Source organism: Miniopterus natalensis, chromosome 13 (assembly GCF_054644295.1).
Source record: "Miniopterus natalensis isolate mMinNat1 chromosome 13, mMinNat1.hap1, whole genome shotgun sequence".
Lineage (NCBI taxonomy): Eukaryota > Metazoa > Chordata > Mammalia > Chiroptera > Miniopteridae > Miniopterus > Miniopterus natalensis.
Genome location: NC_142093.1, coordinates 24,097,234 through 24,121,495, shown reverse-complemented (window position 1 = coordinate 24,121,495; position 24,262 = coordinate 24,097,234). Strand labels below are relative to the sequence as shown.

Below are 24,262 nucleotides of genomic sequence, written 5' to 3'. Positions count from 1 at the left end.
TAGTGAGAGAGCGAGGTGGGCCATCTTGCTCTCCTGGAAAGCACCTCTAGACACTCAGGGTCCTGGAGCATCTATGGGCCCGGTGCCTCTCCCATACAGACCTGCTGCCAGAGAGGCAACATTTCTGAAATTCACCTCTCGAGTGGAAACCCTCTGTGAAGTTTCTCACGTCAGACTGGAATGGGGAGGACACGTGAATAGGGGAGGGGAGGGCAATGAGAGTTGGGAGAGGAGGGGGGTTAATGATGGAACTTACTGCCCAAATAGACTGGGATGCAGTTTATCTTGAACCAAACCATGGGGGGATTAACTCATTCCAAAATGATAGAGGAGGCTATTTTTCCCTTCCTGCAAAATTGCTGCAGCTGGAATCATTAGGTGGGTGGGTGGGGGTGTTGATGTCAATACTCTTAGCCTGGGTCAGGTGAGCGAAGGGGCAGTAGTTAGGGAGAAGTTATTGTCTTGGTGACCTGCTCCTGGCAGCCCTTCATTCAACAGGTGCTCAGCACATGCTTGCTGGTGATGATGGTGGCCCGGGAGGGGAGATGGTTCACCTTTGCAGTTGGGTGTGGTCATGTGACTAAGTTCTGAACACTGGGTCCTAACAGGAAGTGATGTGTGCCAATTCCAGGATATGTCCCTAAGCGGGGAGTGTCCCCTTCTCTCACTCTTCCCCATTATGCCTTGAAATGTGGATGTGGTGGCGAGCCATGTTGGGGACAAGAGTGACAATGGGAGAGCAGAGCTAACAAAATGGAAGAGACCTGGGTCCCTGGACCAGGAGAGCTGTCACCCCAGACAAGGCTGCCATCTCTGACCTGCTATGCGAGAAAATGGAGCGTCTACCTTGTGGAAGCCACTACTATTTTGGGTTGGTCACACATACCTGAACTTTACTCCTGATGCCACACTGCCCAACCCTCACAGGGCACCATGTTCAGAGTACTCGGATTTTGTTCTCAGAGTTCTCTGTGGGCTGCAAATTGTTGAAGGGCTTATGTTTATACCAGTATTCCCATATCTAATTATAGGGTTCAGGAATGATGATAACCTTCCTCGGAGTTACCAGAACACACTGGCACCACTCACATAATGCAGTATACTGCGAAATGCAAGCAGGCTTGTAAAATGCAAAAACATTTTCATTTGCTGATGATTGTAAACAAGACACATCATTAAAACGAAAGGCCTCGGGAGCCTCTGGAATGGGGTCACTGTGTTACTGACATAGTCCTTGAAGTTGATGAGGCCCCCAGCACACCCCTCCAGAGCCATTATGGCCCCATATCTTAGAAGAAAACAGGGCAATATTTGCCTAAGAGGAAGCTTTGTCTATTATTCCCCTGAATTTTTCAACATTCTTTTTCCTACTTAAAATGCAAGAAGCTGACCACGGAGCACAGCCCCAACACATCCCTAGCATCCTGACAGACCCTGATATAGTAACTGGGGCAGTATCTGCATTATTAAAATGCTTCCCTGTCTAACCTTTCTGTGAATCCTGGTCCAACTTTTTCCCCCATGTTCAGAACCTGCAGGGGGTGGGGGAGTGGGGGCGTGCTGCATACTAATGTGTCCATATGTGAACTCCATGCAGCAGGAAAGCTTAGATTCTCAGTTAAGCACATTCTAACTCTAACTTGCAAAACCCACATGTCCCAGGAACTGATCATCTACTTTGGGTCTCTTTCCCATCTTCCCTCGGGGGCTATGGGCACCACTTCCTTGGTAGAGAGGGGGCAGGTAGGAGGGTAATGGGGAAAAGGAGAGGGGCTTCACTTGGGCAGATCACAGACACGGAGGCATGTGGGCCTGGCGCATTTTTAGGATTCCATTCACTCTATCACCTTCTCTATTTTGCGGCTGCTGCCATTTTATCTCAGGCACATCTCCAGCCTTGACTCTCTCTTTTCACTCTAGTCTACCTCTCACACCATGGTCTGATTAGATTTTCAATCACTCCAGGGAGTCACTCCTTGGTATTCCTTAGTCGAGCACCAAGGACAGTCACTGTTGGTGGTGCCATGCTGCCCCTATGCCCACGACCAGAGTGGACAAGACAGAAGTCAAATGCCACTTACTGAGCACCTACTATGTGCCCCACACTGCACTACCTGCTTTACCCACATTAGCTCATTTTAGATCAGGACAGGCAGGGTTGAGCTGGTATTATAACCCAGCTCTTTGTGACTCTGAAGCTGCCTTCCTCCCCAACACTGACCCTCAAACTCCACGGTGGCAATAGTGCTGAATAGCTATCAAGAGGGATTGTCTCCTAAATGGCAACCCTAGTGTTACCACCCTTGCCTTCAATGAACTCTACCACCATTCCTCCCTTCCTGGGGGCTGCCAAACCTCACCTCTTCTCTAGCTATTCTGTGGGCTCTTGGGGCTTGAGCCTAACTAGTTTTACTCAGGAGAAGCTGGGTAAGAAGAAGGAATGGGGCCTGTTGTTGAGAACTTTCCTCCAGTCCTCTCCCATTTGTATTTGCTGCCAGAGAGCTTCTCCCAGGTAGGCAGGCAGGTGCGTGCGCTGTCCCCACTTGGGGAGAGGAAACCCAGGACCAGACAGATTAAGTGACTTTTCCTGGGCCAAGCAAAGAAAGAGCTGGAACTAGAGCTCTGGGTTCCTGATTGCCAGGCCTTTCCATGAGGAATGAAGCCCATGTGAGCCTTGTCAGGGGTCCCTACCATCCTATATACTCCATTCTCTAGGACAGGACACAACCCCAAAAGCCTGGTGGCCTGTTGGTAGGTGCGTGGGTATCACTGGGGCCAGGGACACTCACCAGCTTGGAGCCAGATCTGTTCCAGAGTGGTCCACAGCTGCATGGGGCCCTGCTTCAAAACAGAGCTGGGCATGGTCAGCTCTGACATGGCCTCCTCTAGCCGGGAGGCTGCAATGGACGATGCCCGCCGAGAGCCTGCAGAGCAAGAGGGGAAGGGTGCAGAGTCAGCGTGCCATACACCGCAGGCCCAAGGAGAAGGGACTGCTCAGCCCCATGGGTAGAGAGGGCACTGAATCAGGGCAGGTGGCCACCAGACAGCTCACAGAGCCACCAGGAAGGGCCGCCTGGTCCCCTCATCCACAGCTGGGGGGAGGAGCTTTAAAGGGAAACAGGCAGCGAGCCCACTTCTAGGAGTCCATCCCTGAGGAACACAATCATAAACGTCGGCAAAGCTGCTCGCTCTACTACTGCCCGTAACCTTGACACTGACTGAAATGACCAAATGTCCAACAGCAGGAACCGATTAAAAACAAGTGAGGGTATAATCATACCAGACTATGCAGTTATTCAAGTAACAGTGCACGAATATGGCCATCGATGCGGACACCTATAGTTAGGTGAAAAAAGCAGGCCAGAAGAATGACTGCATTGTTTTAAAAAAGAAATACGGGCCTAGGGAAAAGTCTGAATTAAGGACTTTATTAAGGACTGGTGGCGAATTATGGGTGATTTTTCTTCCTTTTGCTATTTTTGCTTTCTGTTTTCACAAGTGCGTATTATTGCTTCCTACACAAAAATGTCCCATCTGAGGTTGTGCTGTGAAGGATCCTTGGGGAGCAGCTCAGGTCAGACCCCGAGCCCCCTGGAGAACCTCTCCCTGTGGCAGTTCTGGGTGACGTGGCTCCCTGTTTGGGATACGTGAGCTGTTGACATTTATGATTCACATGCAGGTGAAATGTGAGCACTTTCTCTCTCAGAGGCAATAAAGGGTCCAATAAACTCAGGAGACCTCAGGGCAAACCACAGATGATTTCAGTTTGTAAGATGAATGCACACGGAATCCTAATAATTTGCTCGTGGTTCTTTCCCCTTTCATCGCAAGGGCGAGATGCCCTCCTTCAGCACTCACTCCTTGGAGTCAACAGCTTCACATGCAACCCGCACTTCTCAGACGCACTTCTCAAGTCAGCTGCTGGGCTTGGCAAGGGAATCAACACCATCACTTAACAACGAAGGCACAACTTGGTCCATGTCCGCAGAAGTGGAAAAACTGAGCAAGGCCACTAAACACGACTCCCTCACTTTCACTCCTGTGACTAATCCTTCTTGTGTCTTGAGGAATGTATTCTTCTTTATTCAGGTCCTCAGGTAAAAGTCAGCTTTGGGCTTAGAGTTGTAAATATACGCTCAGCTCATTCCTTCCTACTAAGGATGTCCTAAAGGCAGAACTTGACCTCAAGCTGTAGCCTAAGAGGAAATGCTTTCTATGCTCCATGGCTGTCATTTGATCCCACTATCCCCTCTTGGCCTCCACTCAGGAGGTAGAGTCCCTCCCTTGCCTACTCCAGCTGCCCATTTCCCATCCCAGGCCTAGTAGCCAATTGGTTCCAGAGCCATACTGGGCCCTGAAAGATGCCAGAGGGCAGCTCCTTAGCACAAGGCCCTAGGGCAGCAGCCAACAAGGAGCAAGCTGGGAAATGCCATTCTCCCAGTTCATGCACAGGCTGGGGGAGCAAGCTGTGGGCCCACGTGGATAGCTGCCCAGGGGCAAGTTCTTACCGGAATCCGCATCGTGGGCATCGGGCAGAGTCAGGTGCATGCCACTCTGCTTCTTCAGCGTGAGGCCCTCACCGAGGCTGCCATCCTTTTCCAGGCCTCTGGAAAGCAAGAGAGGGCCAGGCCCCAGTACAGCTGAGGGCTCACAGGGAGAACGAGGGAGCCTCCTTCCAGGCAGGCTCTGGGGCTGCAAGAACAGCCAAAGCGGGACCAGCAGGAAGGATGGAGACAACCAGAGTGGCAGGACAGGTCGGGGCTCAGGCTTGGGATGCTAGAATCTGGCTCACCCCAGAGGCTCAACTGACATGGGGTGCTCCCCATCACTCACACATATGTACACTCGCTGCCTGCTGCGTGCCTGTGGGGCCATCAGTCTCCTCACTATTCCCAAGTTTCATTCCCAAAGCTATGCGCTTGCTAATGCTGCAGCCACCAAGAATGTTCTCGCTGCTCTTCTTGGTCCACCCTAAACCCCCATCCCTTAGAACCCAGCCTGAGTGCCTTTCATCTGTCTAGAAAGCTTCTTGTGGCTCCCCTGCCCTTCATGGGGCCTTCCTTCCCTCTTGTCCATCAGCATGGATCCTCGCACCACAGATGCTGAGGCTCAGAAACTCTCCCCTTCTGGCCAGAAGCTCCCCCAGGCCTCAGGGAGGCCTTTCTACCCTTTCCAGCCCTCACATGTCTAGCTGAGGGCCAGGTACAGAGCAGGTACTGAGGACTGGCTTCCAAGGAAAGCCTGGTCCTCAAAGGCTACCAGAAGTGTCCCCAGCCCACCCCCCCAAGGGAAGAAGGTCCCAGGTGCCACTCTCGCCTCAGGTACCCTACCCTGGCTGCCAGGGTGGCCTCTGGCAAAGGGGACCTCTGGCGTGGAAGATAAAAAAGCAGGTCCCTGTAGCTCCTACACTGCTAGGGAGGTTCCTCTTTTCTCAGAGTGGGAGGTTGGAGAAGCTCCCAGCTCAGAAAGGCAGCATAGCCTCCTGTGCCCTTTAACTGCCCCTGCCCATGCCAGGGATGCCCATGGCCCTTGAACCTGCTGCTTGAGGAAGCTCAGAGGAGGACTGAAGTGGAAGGGGGAGAGAGAAGGCAGGCACAGCCTGAGGCCAGATGCTTCTCCCCTTCAGGGGGGTGCCAAGGTGATGGTCCCACAAAGAATGCCAGAGCCTGGGGTATCCTTGCCATTCTAACTCAGGCTCACAGTGGCCTGAACGTGGGCCTGTAGATACATAGCCATCTTTATGGGCATTAGAGGAAACCACCCACAAAAGCAGTGTGTCAGGTCTGGCTCCCGTCCTCTCCCATCCTCTTTTCTCAGGAGGTGCCAGAGTGTGGTGCCAGAGATACTGGATTAAAAACACAAGGCCAGCCCTAGCCGGTTTGGCTCAGTGGTTAGACTGAGGACTGGGGGGTCCCGGGTTTGATTCTGGCCAAGGGCATGGACCTCCTTTGAAGACTCCATCGCCGGCCCTGGTCAGGGAGAGTTCGGAGGCAACCAATCAGTGTGTCTCTCTCACTTCGATGTTTCTCTCTCTTCCCCTTCTTCCACTCTCTTTGAAAAGCAATGGAAAAAATATCCTCGAGCGAGGATTAAAAACAAACAAAAAATCCCTCAAAAAACACAAGGCTACCCCTTCTTAGCTGTGTGACCCTTGGCAAAGCCACCTTTCAAGGTGAGCTCAAGATAAGTTGTCTCGTCTTGAAATGAGAGTGAGAATATTGATCTCACAAGGCTGTTGTCAGGAGCATATGAAACAATATGGGCAAGTGCCCAGCATGTGCTGGCTTGGAACAGATCCACAGGTACAGCTTCTGCCCTACCTGCCCTCCCAGCCCCTGAAGAGGCCCCTTCCAGGGCTCCAGAAACAGCCCATCTCGGGGACCTTTTGCCATTTGGTTCTAGGCCAATATACAGTATTGCTCCTGCCCTAAAGAATCTGGCGGCCAGATGGGGAGAAGAGACGGTAGAAGTTGAGCAATCAGCATGACCCAGATGGAGAGGCTGAGCAGAAGCATGAGGCAGGGTGACTGGAGGGGCATCCGAGCAGGGCCTGTGGGGCTGTGTGGACATGCGGGAGCAAAGCAGGAGGTGGGACAGCGTAGGCTAGACCCTCAGGCTGTGGATTCTGGCCTTGGTCCTTAGCTGACCCAATCTAGATTTCACAAGCCCCAGTTTCTGTGCTGTGGCTCCAGGTTGAGAAACAATGTTTTCTATTCTTGGGAAAGCCTGGAGGGTACTGGATCCAGGCCTCTTGTCCCAACCATTTGTCTCCAGGTAGCCAGCCTGGCTGAGCCCTGCCTCACCCTGAAGGTTCCCCAGGAGAAGTGCCTAGGGAAGGAGCTCCATCAGGTCCTCAGAGCACAGATGAGTGTGAGTGGTGGCTTGAAAAGGCCCCAAGGCAGGCAAACTCCACTGACCCTACAGCCCTACAGTTCTTCAGCCCGGGGGGAGCAATAATGGGCCTTATATGCCTGGAGAGAAGGCTGCAGTGCTGAGAAAGCCAGAATGAGCAGGCAACTAGCCATCTAGCTAAGAGGGGTCCCTGCCAGCTCCAGGGACAATGGGAGCCAGGTTGTGCCCCTGCCCAAGTGGCCACAGCCAGTAAATTGTAAAATGAGGTGCATCTGAACATAGGCCCCCTTACACCAGAGTCTGCCCCTCACCTCACATTAGCCAGGTGGCTCCCCATTTTCTTTCTGAAAAGTCCCTCACCCCAGAGCCTTCTTCTGGCAGCTTCCACCCATTGGTTCTGCTCTGCCCTGGAATTTTCCAGGCCCCAAGCCTTCAAGGAGAAGGCTGACCCTACCCTGCCCAAGAGTTTTATTACATGGGATTACCCTGGGACCTCCTATGTAAATTTCACCATTAGAGAAAGGCCTCTGGGGACTGTGAAAGCCTTCTGGGCTCCCAGAGTCCCTGTGAAAATGCAAATACATCCACTAGAGTTGGGTTCCCCTGAGGCCCTAGGGAGATGACACAGCCAGCAGTCCCGAAGAAGGGGGAGGAGGTAGGGTCCAGAGGACCAGGAAGAGGCAGTGCACAGCACCGCTTGACGCCCTTTTCCACTTTGGGCTCACAGGCTGAACCCCAACATCCCAGGGGGTTTGAACAAAGACTTTCTGCAGATTCAGCCTGGACAAGAGTACCCTGCTGTGGCCCAGAGAAGGCCCAGAGCCCAGGCTGGGGACTGTAGCAGGAGACAGGATGAGTAGAGACAGTGGGTGAGTGGGGCAGGGACCTTGCGAAATTCTGCTTCCTCCTATTCTTCTGGCTTTCAAATGGAACCAGGAAAGAAGTATCAGACTCCACAGGCTGGGATGCAGGAGACCCAGGTCCAAGCCCCAGCACTACCACTTACCAGGCAAGCAGCTCTGGCAAATTATCCCAGGTCCCTGGTCTCAGTTTTCCCACTGGGGTGAGAATAAAACCTGATGACGTCTAAGGTGTAAGCAGCTGAGGTGGAAGACAGAGCAGCAAGCCCAGGACCTGGCCCAGATGCTCAGTAATGATTCTCTCCCTTCCCACCCCTCTGAACACCAGTCTCCTAAATAGGTTCCTTATGTACTTCACAGAGGATTGTCACAAGGTTAAAATTAGACCAGGGATGTAAAAGGCCCAGGAGCAGCAAGTCCCACACTCTCATTCAAACATTCTCATCAGCCCCATCCACCAGGCCTGTGGCCGCTCTGCAGTGGGCGGTTGCCCTGACAACCACCTCCTGTCAACTCTGGCACACCCAAGGGACAATGACAGCCACTCACCCCAGCTGAGAGAAGTTGTACAGGGTCTGCCACAGTCGCAGCATTTGTCTGCAGGTCACGAGGGCTTCCTCTGGGCCCTTCAGTACCTGCTCCAGCTTCACCTTGGTGAACAGCAGGCTACGGAGAGAGAGAGTGACAGTCAGCACACCCCACAGGAGGTTCCCTTTCCCTGGCTTTCCTCCCAGGGTGGGACCCCAAGAGGGTCCAAACCCCATCAGAGCAGCCCCCAGCCCACTTCTCCAGCCCAAAGAAGGCAGAGTGTCTAAGAACGTGGTGGCCTCGGCCATATCCCTGGATCACTGACTCTCTCCATGCCTCAGTTTCTCCCGAGTATCTGTGCTAATGCATGAAGCACTCTTCTGCATTCACCAGTGTCCACACTGCTCATCCACTATGCCCTGATCATAGCCTATCCTGTCCCCAGCTCTGAAACACTGTCAAGCATGGTTACAGGTCGTGCTTGCATGTCCTCACTGAACATGTGGCTATCTTTATCCTGACATATCCCACTGGCCCAAGATGGGTCTGTATAAGAGACAGACCCAGAAAGCAACTCTGAGTGAAGGAAAGAGGCTCAGCAAGAACTAGTAAAAAGGTCACTAAAGAGCAGAGTCCTGCTTTCCACCTTGCCAGCACACAATAGCTCAATTAGCATCTTCTCAATTGAATTACAAACTTTATTTCCTGACCCTGGAAACACGAGGACATTCATGTTTGACTTGTATCAAAGGATTCTTCACTGCATTTGCTAAAATAGCCTGGTCCCCTTATATATTCAACAGAATTAAAGCTACACGAGGTCCTAGTCAGTCACCATTTAGGAACACAGTTACTTGCAAAGGGAGACAGCAAACTCAGTATCTTTCAACCTGAAAACCAGAAGTCCTCTGATGTAAGGATGGTATGGGGATGTGGCCCTCACTGGGGCTGGGAAGAGAGGAAAAGAGCTAGTTCCATGGGGAAACAGGGCTACAGGAGGGGCAGATGGCTACTTCCCTCTGACCAGGACACAGCAGAGACCTTTGGAAGACTGGCTCCAAGGGCTTGGGTGAGGCGTGGACACCCTGCTGTGCCAGGGGCTAGACTTTCAGTTGGGGAGATCTGGGGACACTTAGGAGGTTTAAGGCAGTGGCTGTTTACCAGTGGGTATGGAGATACTGCAGTCCTTTACCACGGGTACTGCCAGCAACACAGAGGCATACCAGCGGCCCAGGGCAGACTGGTTGAGCCGTGGAGGCCCAAACAAGACTGAGCCTCCTGCTGATCACCAGGTGGTGAGCAGTGAGGCCCTTTATTCCCAGCATGGCTGTTGGGCAAACCCATGTGACTGTCAGGCCCTGAACTTGATTGCTGCTGGGTGGTTCCGCCAGCCCACATGAGGTTGGCACACAGGCCCTCATGGAAGCCGGGTCCTCCATCTCAAGAGGGAGCATCCCTGTGACCTAAGGGTGCAGCAGGGGGCCGGCCCCAGAGAGGCCAGGAGTTCATCTGGGAGCTTTCCCCTCTGACCTTTCCCCTCCCTCGCTCAGGGCCCTGGCCTCCCCTGCTCGTACTGAGACCTCCCGGCTCATGAAGAACTTTGATGGCCACACTCTGCTCCTTTCTCTTCACACCTTGTGTTCCGTAGATTGTGACTTGTCAGTAGATAGAGAATGAGAGGGTGGAATTTGGCCCAGCCCTCCTTTTAGAGGAGGGGGCTTGGGGTATGGGCAAGTATTTTTCTTCCTCATTTTTCCTCAAACACACCACATGCCTTTTGTGCCCTGCACACAGGGTACCACCCCCACCCTATGTGCTTCTCCTCTCCATTTCCATCCATTCCCCTAATACTCATGCTGGACTTTAAACCTCACCTACCTCAGGAAGCCTTCCCACACTCTCAGGATGCCCTGCTGACGTACAAGGTCCCACAGTGTAGCCTGCGCAGGCCCGAGCAGGAGTGTGGGCTCAGTACCCCAGTGGGCAGCTGCTGGGGAGATCTGGTCTTGCCACCCCCGCTTCCCTTTCCCCGATTCTCCGAGTGGCCAACACTCCACACGTACTAGGAGCCTGTGCTTTGGAAACATGAAGTGAAAGACAGTTTCTGCCTTCAAGGTAAGTTAGTGCTACAAATGACAACTTGCCTAGAGAATCAAGCACTGTATTTCTGGATCAGACTCAGTGCCAGGAAAAAACAGAGAAGGGGTCTTGCTGGTATTTGATGAAACGGAGGGTGAGATGGGATATAGTTAGGAGTGGGGGAAAAGAGAAGTATGGGGGTGTCACGGGGGGAACAGTGGCTGGAGCAGCAGGTGTGAGGGAGGAGTGAAAGCCCCTCCCTGGGGGAGGAGGAAACATCCAGGCTCAAGTCCATTCCAAGCTGCCCCCTCCCCTCAGAGAGCAGAGTCCACTGGGCAGGGCCACTTGGTCTGGGCTGGTTCGGGGACAGCTTTTGGGTAGACCAGCCCTGCAGCATTCCCCTAGTACCCAGTCTGCCCAGGCACGCCTCCTCTTCAGCTCTCTTCTCGGCTACGGTGCCTCCCCTCCTGCTCCCCGCATACCTGGGAGCCAGGATGGGGCCCTGGCAGACCTGACCAATCACGTGCCTGGAACAGAAGTGCTGGCATTACAGTGACTGCTACCAACACAGGCTGCTGTCCTCGAGGCTGCTGACATTCCATCAGCAGGAGTGACCATAGCAGAATTTCTCAATCCAACCACATCCTTTCTGGGCTGGGGCAAGCACTCCAACAGTCACCTCTGGTTAGACCTTTCACTCTGAGATCCTGGGAGGCTCTAGATTAGCTCCTGAGATCTCCTTGGTGTCACCGTTCAGCAATGCCAGTGAGAACTTCCTCAACAGCAAGCCCCGTCCCGACTGTCTGACATCAATCCAAATGCCTGTGTGTGCCACCTTCCACTCTGGCCACCCGTCTGCATGACCTCAGGGACCCGAGCACTGCTCAATGGGTATCAGTAGCTCCCTGAACTTCAGGACAGGCTCCTGGCCTCATCCATGCTCTGCTTCGTTGTCGCCCTGCTGGGACTAACCCTTCCCCCTTCAGCATCCGGCCAAGTCCTTGCCAGATGTTATCCTCTCACTGTGTCCCCATGGGGTCTGTAAACAACCCCCTCCAGGACAGACTTCACTACATTGGGAGGTGCTTATTCGTACACTTGCTGGCGGGCCTCTAACTCACCGCTGAAGTCTCGCCCCTCTTGCAACAGGGATCAGCAAACAATTCCATTCTCTCCAAAGAAGCAACTCTGCTGCTCTCCTGACTAAGACTATCAAATCCACAGGCCTGTCAGAGCTCAGGGCTCCCTCTCCATCCCCTCTGCCAAGACGGGTGGCTCAGTTTTTCAGACAACGGCATGAGAAGGCTGGCAGAGCCCTAGTGGGCCACCCTGGCTGGTGGGAAACACTTTTGGGCCCACACAACAGGCTACAGCCTCATCAGAGAACTGTGCTTCCTGGGTGTGACACGGGGAGGCTCCTAGCAGTGGGGGGTGGGGTAATATGAGGGGCAAGCCTGGCTGCCCAGCCCCTTCAACCAGCCCTGGCATACATTTTATATACTGAATGGATCTAAACTGTCATTTGAAGAAAGAATTCTGAGGATTTAAGAAAGTGCACTATTTTAATTCAGTGGCTCCAAGCCCTCCTCCTATGAAAAGTCCATATGACCACCCTTCTCTGAATGTTCCAGACAGTCTGCAGTTAGCCCTTAATTACATTACATATATATTTCTTCTTGCTGCATAGGCTTATGAGTTTAATAATGAAGATAAACTCACATAAAGCATTTTAAAATTCAGAACAGTTTGTGGATAGTCTTGCCTACAGATGGTAAAACCACCATTTATTTTGTCATGTGTCTCACAGTGGGTTCCCCACCTGAAGGACAGGGCCCTGCTTCTCCCCACATCCACATCGTCCTAGCTTCCCCAAGTGCCTGGCCCGGAGCTGAGCAGTGTCCGCTTAGTACTGTGAAAATGTGTGTTACTATAACCATCTGGCCCCTGTCTAGGCCTCACAATCCGTGTTAAATCAGAGCCGATTTCTGGCACCACTTCCTGCTGCTGGGCCCCGGCTAGGAAGGTAGGAGAGGGACCTGATCACTTGCTGATTTGTAACTGCAGTGAGCTGGACTCACACAGCCAGCGAGTAGCACGCTGGGCGATTCCTTTTTAAGCTGTCCAGAAGCAAAGCTGTCCAGGGCCTGGGGAGGAACAGGGAATTCTGGACACAATGTGAAGATGCCTGGCTCCTTGTGACTTGGGGGGGGGTCTTCATCCCAGAGGACCCAGGCAGGGCCAACAGAACCACCGGGAAGAGTCTAAGACAGGAAGGCCTGGAATACTGGAATCACACCCAAGAAGGAATGGCTGCATTGCTATCCTTAGATCCCGCACTGTGACCTCGCTCAGAGTGGACAGACACTGGCCGAGGAGTGAGAAACCGGAGCCAAAGTCCCAGCTCTGTGGCTGCCCAGCTGGGCATGTCACAGGTTCCAGACCTGTGAAATAGGAGTGAGGTCTCCTGCCCAGCCTGCCCAGGGATCCCACAGATGAACTTTAGTAGCAGCTGAGAGCCCACAGCTGCAGTTAGTTCTCAAGCACAGGCCTGTGCAAGGCTCAGGGAAGGGGCTCCTGCTTTGAACCTGCAGACCTAGCAGACTCGGAAAAGCAGTTCCCAGGCCAGGTGCTGCTGAAGGCTCTCAGAAAGCCCCCGAGCTCATGGCCTGTTTGGCAAGGCAGGTGGTCCTCCTGGTGGCTCCTGGGACCCCAGCTCGGTATGAGGAAAGGATAGAGGGATGGACAGAACCACAGCAACCTCAGCTGTGAGCCCCTTTTATAAGCACTTTCCTGTTGAGCTCACACGCCCCCTGAGAATGCCACCCAAGCCTTGACAGCCAGCAGGCACCTCGGCCTAGGCTCCGTGCTCCCTCAGCCCCTCGTCTACCACTGCGCTCTGATCAAGACGGACACCTGCCACCTCCGGAATCACCTTCAGTCCAGCACTGTGGGTGGGTGGGGAGTGCCCCTGCCGAACAGTGAAACATCTCAGCCCTGCAGAGTCTGTGTGTCTGCCTTGCCTGGGCCAGCCCCTCTCCTGTGGGGGATGGCAGAGACCAGTGAGGTCAGTGTCTCTGGATGTCACCACAGGTCACCAGCTTTGCCAATCTTCCCTATCGCTCTGGCCAGGGCTGATTGTGGAAGTTCCCAGGGGAATGCCCAGGTAAGCCTGGCATCTGCCTCCTCTTCCTCCCCACCCTTCCTGGGCCCTCCCTGGCCTGCTCTTCTGGGGCAGAATCAAGATCAGGATCAGCCTGCTAATTATCTGTCAAAAGGATTGAGGCTTGGAGCCATTCCATTTGAGGCAAAGGTAAATCCTTTCTTTCCACTGCTGCGAAGAGGAAATATCTTAGGGTGAACCTCCTCAGAACTGAGGAACATGAGACTTTCCAAAACCTTTTTTTTAAAAAGAAGAATTATTTTGTGAATAGGGGATATTTTTGTGACTATGGCTCTGGCTAAGCAAGCGCTGTTTTGGGGTCAGAGGTCACCTCGTCCATTTCCCCCTAAGAGCCGATCATTTTCCCGTGTCCCCTCCCTGGCTGCTCACTCCTGCCCCCCTCTCGGTGGCAGAGGGGCACTGGCAGAGCAGAGCTGGCTGCAGGGAAGGACCTGGGCTGTGTGGGCAGCAAGTACAATGGGTCCACATTTTTACTTTCATGTTTCTGAAAGCAGCTCCCTATAAAATCACTCAGCACACAAAACAAACACTTGAGCACAGTAACTGCTGTGCACCTGAGGGAGCCACCTGTGACCTCTGGCTCACTCCTTGTCAAACAGGAGGACATTGTGCAGAAACATGGCCTTTGGCATCAGATGCTTCTGTGCTCTGCCGCCTCCTAGCAAGTGCCTTCACCTCCCTGAGCTCTAGCTGCTATGTGAAGCAGGGACAGTAATGGCACCGCCCAGGAGGGCTGTTGGAGGCCTGCGGGCAATAGAACTTGTAAAGGCAGTCCTGGTGCATAGTCACCCTCAAGAAAGGTCAGCTGTCATCCTGAGACTGCTCACTCATTACCAGTCCTCACTGCCAGATCCTGCGCTCTGGCAGGGACTGTGTCCTTCTTATCTTGCCCCATCTGAGCATTCATCCATTCTCGAGGCCCTGGGCAGCTCTGCCCACTCCCTCTGGCTCCCGGCCATCACCGGAGCTCTCCACACTGGGGGGAGGGGTGGCGGCAGGTGTGGCGAATGCTCAAAAGGGGACATTATCTCTTTAAAGGACAGTAATTAGTAATTCCAGCTGATGGCTGCACTGTGCTGTTTTAATGAAGTGTTCTATTTTTATAGAAAACACATAATTGAGTGAAAAAGCAGGCTATTCTCTGAGTCAGGCAACCACGCCTTTGGAAAGTCCAACTCCTCAGCCAGGAGGCCAAAGCCTGCACATAGCACGGGGTTCTGCAGGAAGTAGGCCCCATCCCAGGCCGCCCCAGGTCTGACTCAGTGGTGGTGGAAAGCAGGATCCATGTTTGATGACCCAAGTTCAAATCTCAGCTTCCCTTCTTCCAACCACATGATCCCGGGCAAGTCATATAACTACTCAGAGCCTCAGTTTTGTATCTATAAAATGGGAATGACAGTATCTATATGCCCTGAGGGTTCTTATGTGGAAACAATGTACACAGCAGGGGGCTGGCCCTTAAAGGGTCCAATCCATGTCTGTCCTGTCATTATTTACCTAGCCCCTATTATGTCCAGTTGCTTACTAATGCCCTCGGTGCCTCTGTTTCCGTATCTGTAAGGTAGGAATAACAGTAGTTCCTATACCTCCTAGGGTTGCTGAGGGGCTTCAATGAGTAAATGCTGGTAAAGTGCTCAGAGCAGTCACTGGGTGTCCTGCTGTTTTATTAGTACTGAAGCTTGTGGCTTGAAGCATCCCAGGGTTGTTCAGCTCATCAGCAGGTGTGAGTTCTGGCTCCTGCTCTTCCACTCACCAGTTACCTGACCTTGAGATATCATGCAGCTTTCCCATTAGTTTCACCTTGAAAGTAGGGGAGTTATAAAAACTAAAACATAAACAAATCAAACCAAAACAACAACAAGACAGGGTAAGGGGTGTGAGAACTCTTGAGGGTTATAGGTCTGATGCCAACATCCCTGTGTGTTCCCATTCTTCCTCCCCATGGCCTACCCTTCGGAGGGTCTACTTGGGTGTTGGGTGCCCATCGGTGGGCTCCCTACAGGAGGAGGTGGAGACAGAGGGCAGGTAACAGTTTCTGCCCCAGAGTACTTCCAAACTCAGGGGAAGCTCAAATAATACATCCGAGGCAATGAGGAAACAAAACAGAAGAAAAGAACCAAGTACTCAATTGGGTGGTTCAGCTTTGAGGAATATACGGGGGCTTCAAGGCCAAGTAGAGCCGAGGGGAGCCTCTGAGGGTGGGCAGGATCCGAACAAAGTGAGGTGAGGAGGGCACCCTAGAGGGCTGGACTGGCAGGGATGGAGGTCTGGAGCTGGGGCGGGAAGGGTCAGCCTGATCAGGCACAGATCTCCTCCCTCCAGGACAGGATGGGGGTGGGAAGAAGAGGGGAGCAGCCCCTCAGAGTAGGAGCCAACCGCCTCCCTTGCCCTCCACTTCATTCAAGCTGTCATCGCCAGGCACTCACAGAGCCGCCCAGACCCTGACCAGGAATACCAGGGATCGCTGAAGGGCACGGGTCTCCCAGACTCCTCTAGATCCCATACCTCCAGGACAGACTCCACCAGCGCAATTAACTGCTTAAAATCACACACGGTGCTCTCTGAGGGAATCATTTTAAAGCTCTAACAGCAGAGGGAGAAGGCCAGAATCAGGCCCGGCGTTATTACCTTCCTATGGACTAGCCTCAATGTGATCTTGATGGCAGCTCTTCTTAGCCCTAAAAACCAATGATTTTTCCTGGAGTCTGGAGGATTACACTGACCCATGTCCCCTAATGTTTTAAGGCTCATGCTGACCTTCTACCTAATAAATTCATTCAATGTCACCTAACTTGGAAGCTTTAAAAGTTAACAGCCTATAAGCCTTGCTCACTGAAGTTAGCCTCTCCTTACTTCACAGGGCCTGCCCCACCTGGAGGACAGCCCATGCTCAGTGCACGCCTTGTGGCTGGCTGCATGGCAAGACCTTCTCATCTGGCTGACTGATGGCTAACCTGGTGGCCTCCAGGCCCACTTCCCTCAGCTGCAAGCCACCTTCAGTTCCCTCCAGATGACTCTCCAAACACAAATTCACGATCTTGAAGGATATGAACACAAATCACCCAGAGCCATTCCATAACCATTCAGCGGTGGAGGAACTTCCAGAAGAAAGGTCCTCAGGTGGAACAAAGGTAGGCTCCCAGCCAGGTATAAGACACCAAGAAGCAAACATCTTGGTCCTGGTTTGTGATCTCTGCCCAGCAAGCAGACCCTTAGGACCTGAAGACCATCCATTGCAAAGGGAAAGGCTATCCTGCTCTAGAGGCATGAAATACCCCTTGTCCTCTCTTCTCAGGGGCTGTGCTACTTCAGCTAGAGAATGGTGCACCGTGGGCCCCAGTGCCTGCCTCCAGCACAGGTTGAGAGCAGGGAGATCAAGGAGGCAGAAAGTAAAGGGCTAAAACCACTTTAAAACAAATGAAGAATTCCTTTTGGAAGAATCTGCAAATAGCTCTTTCCTTTCCTTCCTTTCTTCCCCATACAAAACACAAAAGTTCATCTATTTACCCTCCTAGACTGAGTGTAAGCAGACCACCAGGGGCGAGACCAAGGACTATCTGACTGCAGTGTCACACGGAGCAAGATCACAGGAGGCTGCAGGGAACAACCAGCAAAGGGAAATGCTGAATGTCAAACCAGCTTAGCGATGAAGAACTGACCTTTGGGGAAGAGAGCCCAGTGCCAGTGATTATGCCTGGCTTAACACGTCCCTCAGCCACAAGGCTGCAAGTTTAAGCCATGGTTCAGCAGGGCTGTAGCAGCCAAACATGTTTAATGAATGCAGCAAAGTGATAAACTAGGTTTGTGCTAATACCTTTGATTCCAGCCTCCTCACTGGAAGGTTGGTATTTTAAGCGTCCTTTTGATCTACTGCAAGTTCCTAATAAGATTCATCCAATAAACACACTGGGTTTAAGTCAGAAATGTTAACAGGAGCCCCAGAACCTTGATATTCTGCTCTGGAGAATGCACCACTACAAATATGTCACGGACCACTTGAGAAAAAGGTGGGCAGGCCAGGTAGATGAGAGAGGTGCCCTTGGGGCCAACCTTAGCCTTAACTGGATAAGGCTGAGGTCTGGCCTCAGCCAACGCCTAGTTATCAGTTCAAACATTTTCCAAAACAGCTTAGGTTTCCCTGGGGAGATGGCTTTGATGGTTCCATTTGTTTATGTGCAGCGAGCCCCAGCTTGTCCAGAGGGCCACATTGTTCCTGTGGGGGTTGGGGGGGAGTGCCCCCTGGGGCTTTGTACACCTTCCCCCAGGACCTGAGCTTGGCTGGGCAGAAACTTCCACTAGGGCCTAACCTGACCCACAGGGGTGGGAGGAGGCAGCTCTGGCACTGAGGAGTTGGGCAGGGCAAGCCAGTTGGCTCCTCTGCCTCCAGCCCCATGGCCTGGGCTTTCAAAACCGGTCTGGCAGGCTGCCAGGCCTGGGGTGGGGGCAGTGACTGACAGGCTGGTTATTGGAAAGCTCCCATCATTAGCCCAGGAATGTTGTTTGGTTACCATGGCGACCTTCACTACAAGTGGCCTGACTAAAGCATAAGGAATCTTGTTACCTAAAACCAGAGCCCCAGGAGCCCTGGGCTTCAGGAACCACGCTTATCAGCGCCTGTTCCCTTTGACCCCATATTCCTGCCCCTTCCCTCAGGGCCTCCCAGCTGCCTCCCACACCCAGGATCAGGAGAAAAGACTAGCAAAGGCATCTCCGAGCTGGCGTGGGCCCTCTCACATTCCCTGGCCTAGCCAGGCTTGGAACCAGGTCCAAACAGGGTGTCTGCTGCCCCCATGAGGCCCCCTGCGGGCTAACCAGGACCAGTCTGGCCAGCACATGTGTCCAGGGCTTAGTGGGAAGCCCTTAGGATTTCAGGAAGCTGCTCAGAGAGTCTGGTTCCCACTGTGCCAGGTTCACACTGTCCTTGCACCATCAGTCTCTGCCTCATCACGTTCCTGCCTTTTTAAACCCCATTAACGAAAGGTCATCCTGCAGCACGGAAATCAAGATCTTCTTTGCTTTGCTTTCTAATCCCTGAATTCAGGAGGATTTTTAAAAGTTCAACTCCACGAAAGCTGGGTTTTTCTCCAGGAGTCTTGAGACTGCCTGTAGGAGGAGTGGCCACTCATGCAGCTAAAAAGCTTAAAAACTTTCACCGAGTGTCCCTGCCTCCGGTTCTCTGCCCTCCCTCACATAGGGCCCTCTCCACCATCGCCTGGCCCACGTGCACTGCTTCCTCTGGGTCCCACGTTGCAGTCTTAATCTGTCTGTGGGCTGACTCCCAGGCCCCTCTACACGGCTGCCCCTCAACACGGTTGTAAACCGACTGCAAGACCTTCTCTTGCCTGAGTCTCACAGTAGACCTTGGAAGCAGAGGGAGGCAGGGCAGAAGGCACAGAAAGGAGAAGCATGCTGCTGGAAGGGACACAGGCAAGGGACAGACACGACTCACAAGGGGAGAAGCTTGTGTGGAAAGGGACCCATTGCACCCAGCTCCACTCTCCCCTGTACCAGGCTTCCCCCAGCCCTGACACTGGCTGCCAGCCTCTTTCTTCACTAAGGCAGGCTTTGCAGCCTCTAAAGGGCTTCAGCCACCTGGGACAGCCTGCGGGGAGGAGCTCAGTGGCAGATAGACCCTGGCCATGGGCCTTTAAGTGCCCCTCACCAAGGACATAGACCTTGCTGGGCCGAGGCCAGTGTGAAGGGGGTTTGATATTTTTGTTTTGCTGCAGTGATATTTACTGGACCGGTCATTTAATTAACTGCCGTGGCAACAGCCAGAGCCACACAGCTTGTTCCCAATGCAGGGAGCAGCTGGAGAAGCAGGATGCAGTTTCCATTGAAGAGCAATGACATTTTTCAGTGATCCCTGACCGGTAATGGACTCAATGACATTTCCTGCTAATCCATGGGTTTCTGTACTCCGGGGTTTCATCTGTGGGGAACAGTATTGACTTATTTGCAAAGAGCCATGGTGATACCCTATGGTCACTTCAGAGCGTGTGGGAGGTGGATATTCCACCCCCACTTTTTTAAGATGGATTTTTTTTTTTCTGCCTAAGAAACTGAAATGTGTTCTTGCATAGTTTTGGAGGTCAGAAGCCCCCTATATTTTTCCAGTTAGTTTTGACATATATTGACAATATGTCAATATATCCTATGTTGATGGATAGGATACTCTGCCACTGCCAAAACACCTTTCTTGAGCCTTAGCAAGGAGGAAACCACCCCCAGGAAAGTTCACAGGACAAGCCCCTGGTGGCATCCTCTCAAGGAGGCCAAAGGTACAGGAAAGCCGAAGCCTCACTTAGAGAGTCAGCCCTATCCCCGAAGGACTAGGGATGGACAGAGGTGGACACTGGGCTCCCCACATAAAGGGAACCTCCCTGGGTTGAGACAACTTGATCATCTCACAGCTGTGGCACCCACCAATTTCCCCTAATGCTTTGTGAACCTTTTTTCATTGACAACGTGAGTCACCTCGGGGTTCCAGGACTGCTACTCTTTCTGCTGTCTGCCCCAGAGCTGGCCGGTTCCAAATGGCCCTCCTTCACACCCTAAGGTAGGCCACGGTGGAAGTGCGGTGCTGAGCCCCCATCCTGGGATCACAGGATTCAGAGAAATAAGGTCACCTGCTGACCTCCCCCTCGCTCCCTCCTGCAGAGCAACACTCCCTTCTGCCTCAGTTGGCCCAGCATGGCTCTTGTTCCCAGTGTCCCAGTTGGGCGAGAGCAGGTCCTTTGTGTACAGGTTGGGACAGGAGGGTCTAGTCCTGCCCCACCCACCACCACCTGCGCCAGGTGCAATGTGAACCCTGCTCCAGAGATGGGCCCAGAGATAGGCACCTGGGTGATGTCGTTTATGGTGAGGGTGTGTGGAGGAGCTAAGGATGGAGAGGCCAGGAGCACCCTGGAAGGAGACAACACCCTCCCCCAACTTCCTGTTGACCTGTTTGGAAGCAAGGGGATGGCTCCCTTGGCCTCCACCAGCCCAGCCAGTGTTAGGAGCCACCCTTGGCTAGCTGCATCAGGGTTATGACTAAGTTGCACAAGACAGTGTCCCCAGGAGGCTCAAATGCAGAACCCAGGGCTGGGTTGAAGCAGCCTGAGCATATGTATTCCAGCATAGCCCCTTCCATGGTCCACACAGCCCCAGTGGAGCCTGCAGGTGCCACATAGAACTCCCCACTAAGACCCTTGGGCACAGAAAGCCACAGTGATTCTCTGACCCTACAGGTCCTCTCCCTGCCTTGATTCTCCAGCCAGGGAAAGTACATGCAGTGGGAGCTTAATCAGTGTATGTTGGTTGGCTACATGGCAGGGTGGGGAGTACCTGGACACCTGCATCTGTGACAGGCCAGCCCCCCAGCCCAGCGGTGTCCCCAGGGAACTCACTTGAAGTTCTCAGGGTACTCTGTGATGGCCATGTTGATGACATCCAGCGCAAGTTGGTAGTGCTTCTGGGCAGAGAAGAGGAGAGCCAGTAGGTGGAGGGCATTGGCATCGTCCCTGCACAATTTCAGGGCCTCCTGCAGCTGCTCCATGGCACTGGAGATCTGCCAGAGAAAACCGCCAGCTCAGTGACCTTCCCAGGGCCCACACCTCCCTCCAGGACTTTGATGCCAGGCGCCAGCCTTCCAGGGGACACGAGACTCAATTGAGACCCTGGGCACTGAGGGTCAGGACTGGTGCTCTGATGAGAAAACACATCCCCAAGTAACATGGCAACAGGGATCTACTACCCCAAGTTAGGAAGCCTCTACTGTCCCCCTCGGAAGTAAAGAGGAGCAGGTGTGTGGTGTAACACAAAAGATCCGGTAGACACTGGGAAGTCTTTCCGAAGCTGGAGTAGGGGTCATAAGGAGAGACCACCAGGCCACTAGCTACACACCTAGAGGTAGCCAGGCCCTCTTCTCTGAGCCAGTCCATGCAGTGACAGGGGCCTACTCAGAGGCTCACAGTGACAAGAGCATGGGGTCCGAAGGGGGCATGGATTGCAGCTCTGCCATGTTCCAGCTGGAGCCTCAGGGCAAGGGACTTCACCTCTCTGAGCTGTAGTTCTTATGCTGCAGAAGGAGAACAGTCATAGCCATCGCGGTGGCTGAGGGGACATGGACAAATGTTCTGCAGAGTACCACACGCGTTTGAAAATGTGTTTCCTTCTTCAAGCTCTCAAAGCCAGGCAACTAAGGACCAAGTAAGATTCCTCCTAGTCCTGAAGGACGTGTGGTCTCATGTTTTCAGGTCTGGCACTTGCATCAATTCCTGTGACCTTATCCATATCCTCCCAGGAGCCTCGTGAGTCTTTTTAGAAAGCCTGGCTTCTTTTCAAACCTCAGACACCTACAGTGCAGGCCAGTGGGGGCCTTAGGTCCCGGTGTGCCCTGCTCCAGCCTGGTCTCTGCCTGGCCTCTGTACAGGCTGTGCTGTGGGCAGTGCTAGGCGGAGTGTTCCCATGAAGACCTTCCTTTGTGGGAAAGTAAAGTAAAGTAAAGTAAAGTAGGAAGCTAAGGCTAGTGTGGCTGCCAGCTTGGCCTGCCTGTGCCTCCCTGAGGCTGCTCCGACCCTGGGGATTCTCCAGAGTGGACCCCATCATCCTGGGCTGGGCAGCCAAATCCACAGCCTTCACTGCTCGGGGAGCCTTACCTCTCTGGGCAGAATAGGCCAGTGGTCCTTAGACCCAAGCAGGCCAAGGTCCAGCTTAGAGAACATTCAGGGGCCCTTGACCCCCTGATGCTACCAAGATCTGGGGTCCCCAAGAAAACTGGGTGCCAGGCTCTACTGGCCTGGCTCAGCCATCTCTGAGACAATAGACACTATTCATTCATCAGAGGTGGCTGAATAGTTAAAGATATAAAAAAATGCATCACCAAAGGTTTATAACAAATTTGGCAAGAAAACCACTGGTTCTTTCAGAGAGGGCTGAAAATAAAGTGGTCTCAGGTATCTTGCTATCTGTGCTCCTAGGAGCGCCAGAGCAGACTGATGTTCCTGAAGAGAGCGGCAGAGAGGTACCAAGGACCTTGTTCAGGACCTGGAAGTCAGGAGCCCTGGGCGCAGCGGGGTGAGGGGCCGGGGCAGTCAGCAGCAGCCTGGAGGTGGAGGAGTGATGGAGTGAGCTGGGAGCAGGGGGGGCCGCTAAGGAGAGAATGGCTGAGACAGAAGGACCCAGAGAGGGAGACAGAGTGACTCAGAAATAGTGATGATGAGGCACAATTCAGGTCTGGGCAGAGAGGGGCACCGGGACATGCGAGGGAAGGGTCTCTGCAGAGAGTCAGGTGCAGTGAGGCGAAAAGCCAGGCTGATGCAGGGACGAGGGGAAGGGGAAGCAAACAGCAAGCTGACGAGTTGAGAGAAAGAGATCAGTGAACTAACTGGAGGAGAAATCAGAGGCCAGAAGTTGACACAGACCAGTAAGATCAACCTCCAGGCCAGTGGACAAGGCTCTAAGTGCCCCGTCTCAAACAGGATACTCAGAGCCACTTGGGGTTTCTTAGCTGTGGCAGGTGGGCTACGGGTCAGACTCCTGGGGCTCCCCCAGATCAGTGGATTAAGCTCAATGGAAGGTGAGGACACCAACAAACGCTTATCATGATCACTTGTGAACTTCTCACGAGTCTGACATGTTCTAGGGGGAGTGAGGGCAGAGAATAATCTGCCCACCATGTGCCCACTGTGGGTCAGGTGCTGAACCACATTATCTGACTTTATCTACTAGGTCCCTCTGAGGTGAAGTTTGAAGGCGCTCATGTAACAGGTAAGGAAACAGAGGCTCAGAGAGGTCAAGTCACTTGCAAAGGGTCACACAGCTGGTAAAAGCAGTGGTGCTGGGAAAAGATCAGCAGCCCCCAAAGACCTGGGGGTTAGGAACAGTCAGGACCCACCTGTCGGACGAGGGCCAGCTGCAGGGAAACATAGAGGATGACCTGGGGGTCGCCAGGCGCCAGCTGCTGGGCTCTGTATGGGGAGAGGGAGCACCAAGTCAGTCACCAAGGGCTGAGCAGCAGTGTCCAGTATGGGCCTCCAGCATGCCATGTGTGCTGGGTGCACGGGGTAAAATGTTGGGGATTCTGCCTGGCCCTGCTTGGAAGGTTGCCCAGCCGGAAGATGATGGCTTGGGCAGAAAGCCACTGGCAGGGGCAGTGGGCTCCTAGAAGGCTGGCTCCGGCTCAGGTGGGGGCCATCTGGCAGGGGTAGGATTGGGGGTGGGAAAGCCCCCAATCTCTGGGCAGCTGCTAGCCTGGCTGTGGCCCTGCTGTAGTCTTATACAGAGCCTGGAGCCTGCCCTCTGCACCACAGGACAGAGGGAACACCTTCCTGAGGGTGGAGGGGCTGGGAATGGGCAAGAAGCCTCAGGAATGAAGAGGTGGCAGGGGAAGGAAGGAAATGTCCCTCTGTCCTGGGCACCCAGGATGGGACTCTCTGACCTCCCTGGGTTGGGGAACAGCCCGCCCCCAAAGGGAGTTAGATATGCTACATATTCCAAGGAAGCTGGCACAAGGAGTCTGGGGCATGCCCCTTACCTGGCAGTGCTAGGGGGATGGAGGTATGGGGGACAAGACACACAGGGCTCTGAGGAAGGAATGGGGAGGGATGCGCAGGGGGCCAGGGCTGTGGCGGAGACAGGAGCTCAGGAAGGATGGGTCTGAGGGAGGGAGGGCTGCTGCTGGGGGAAGGGCTTCTCTGCCTCCCTTCCCCTCCTCCCCACCCGCACCTTCCTGACCCTGCAGCTGCCAGGAAATCTCTAGGACTATGGGTGGGGGCTA

The 24,262-nt window shown here is 53.5% G+C and overlaps 1 protein-coding gene across 1 annotated transcript in view; it reads right to left on the bottom strand.

Moving 5' to 3' along the window:
- The window catches only part of TTC7A (tetratricopeptide repeat domain 7A), a 106,657-nt gene that overhangs the window by 17,029 nt on the left and 65,366 nt on the right, over positions 1-24,262 (bottom strand). The window contains exons 14-18 of the mRNA XM_016216977.2: positions 23,381-23,453; positions 20,892-21,052; positions 8,262-8,378; positions 4,509-4,606; positions 2,790-2,924 (exon numbers count right to left, since the gene is read on the bottom strand). Coding sequence (XP_016072463.2) covers positions 2,790-2,924; positions 4,509-4,606; positions 8,262-8,378; positions 20,892-21,052; positions 23,381-23,453 — 584 coding nt within the window. The remainder of the gene's footprint in view (positions 1-2,789; positions 2,925-4,508; positions 4,607-8,261; positions 8,379-20,891; positions 21,053-23,380; positions 23,454-24,262) is intronic.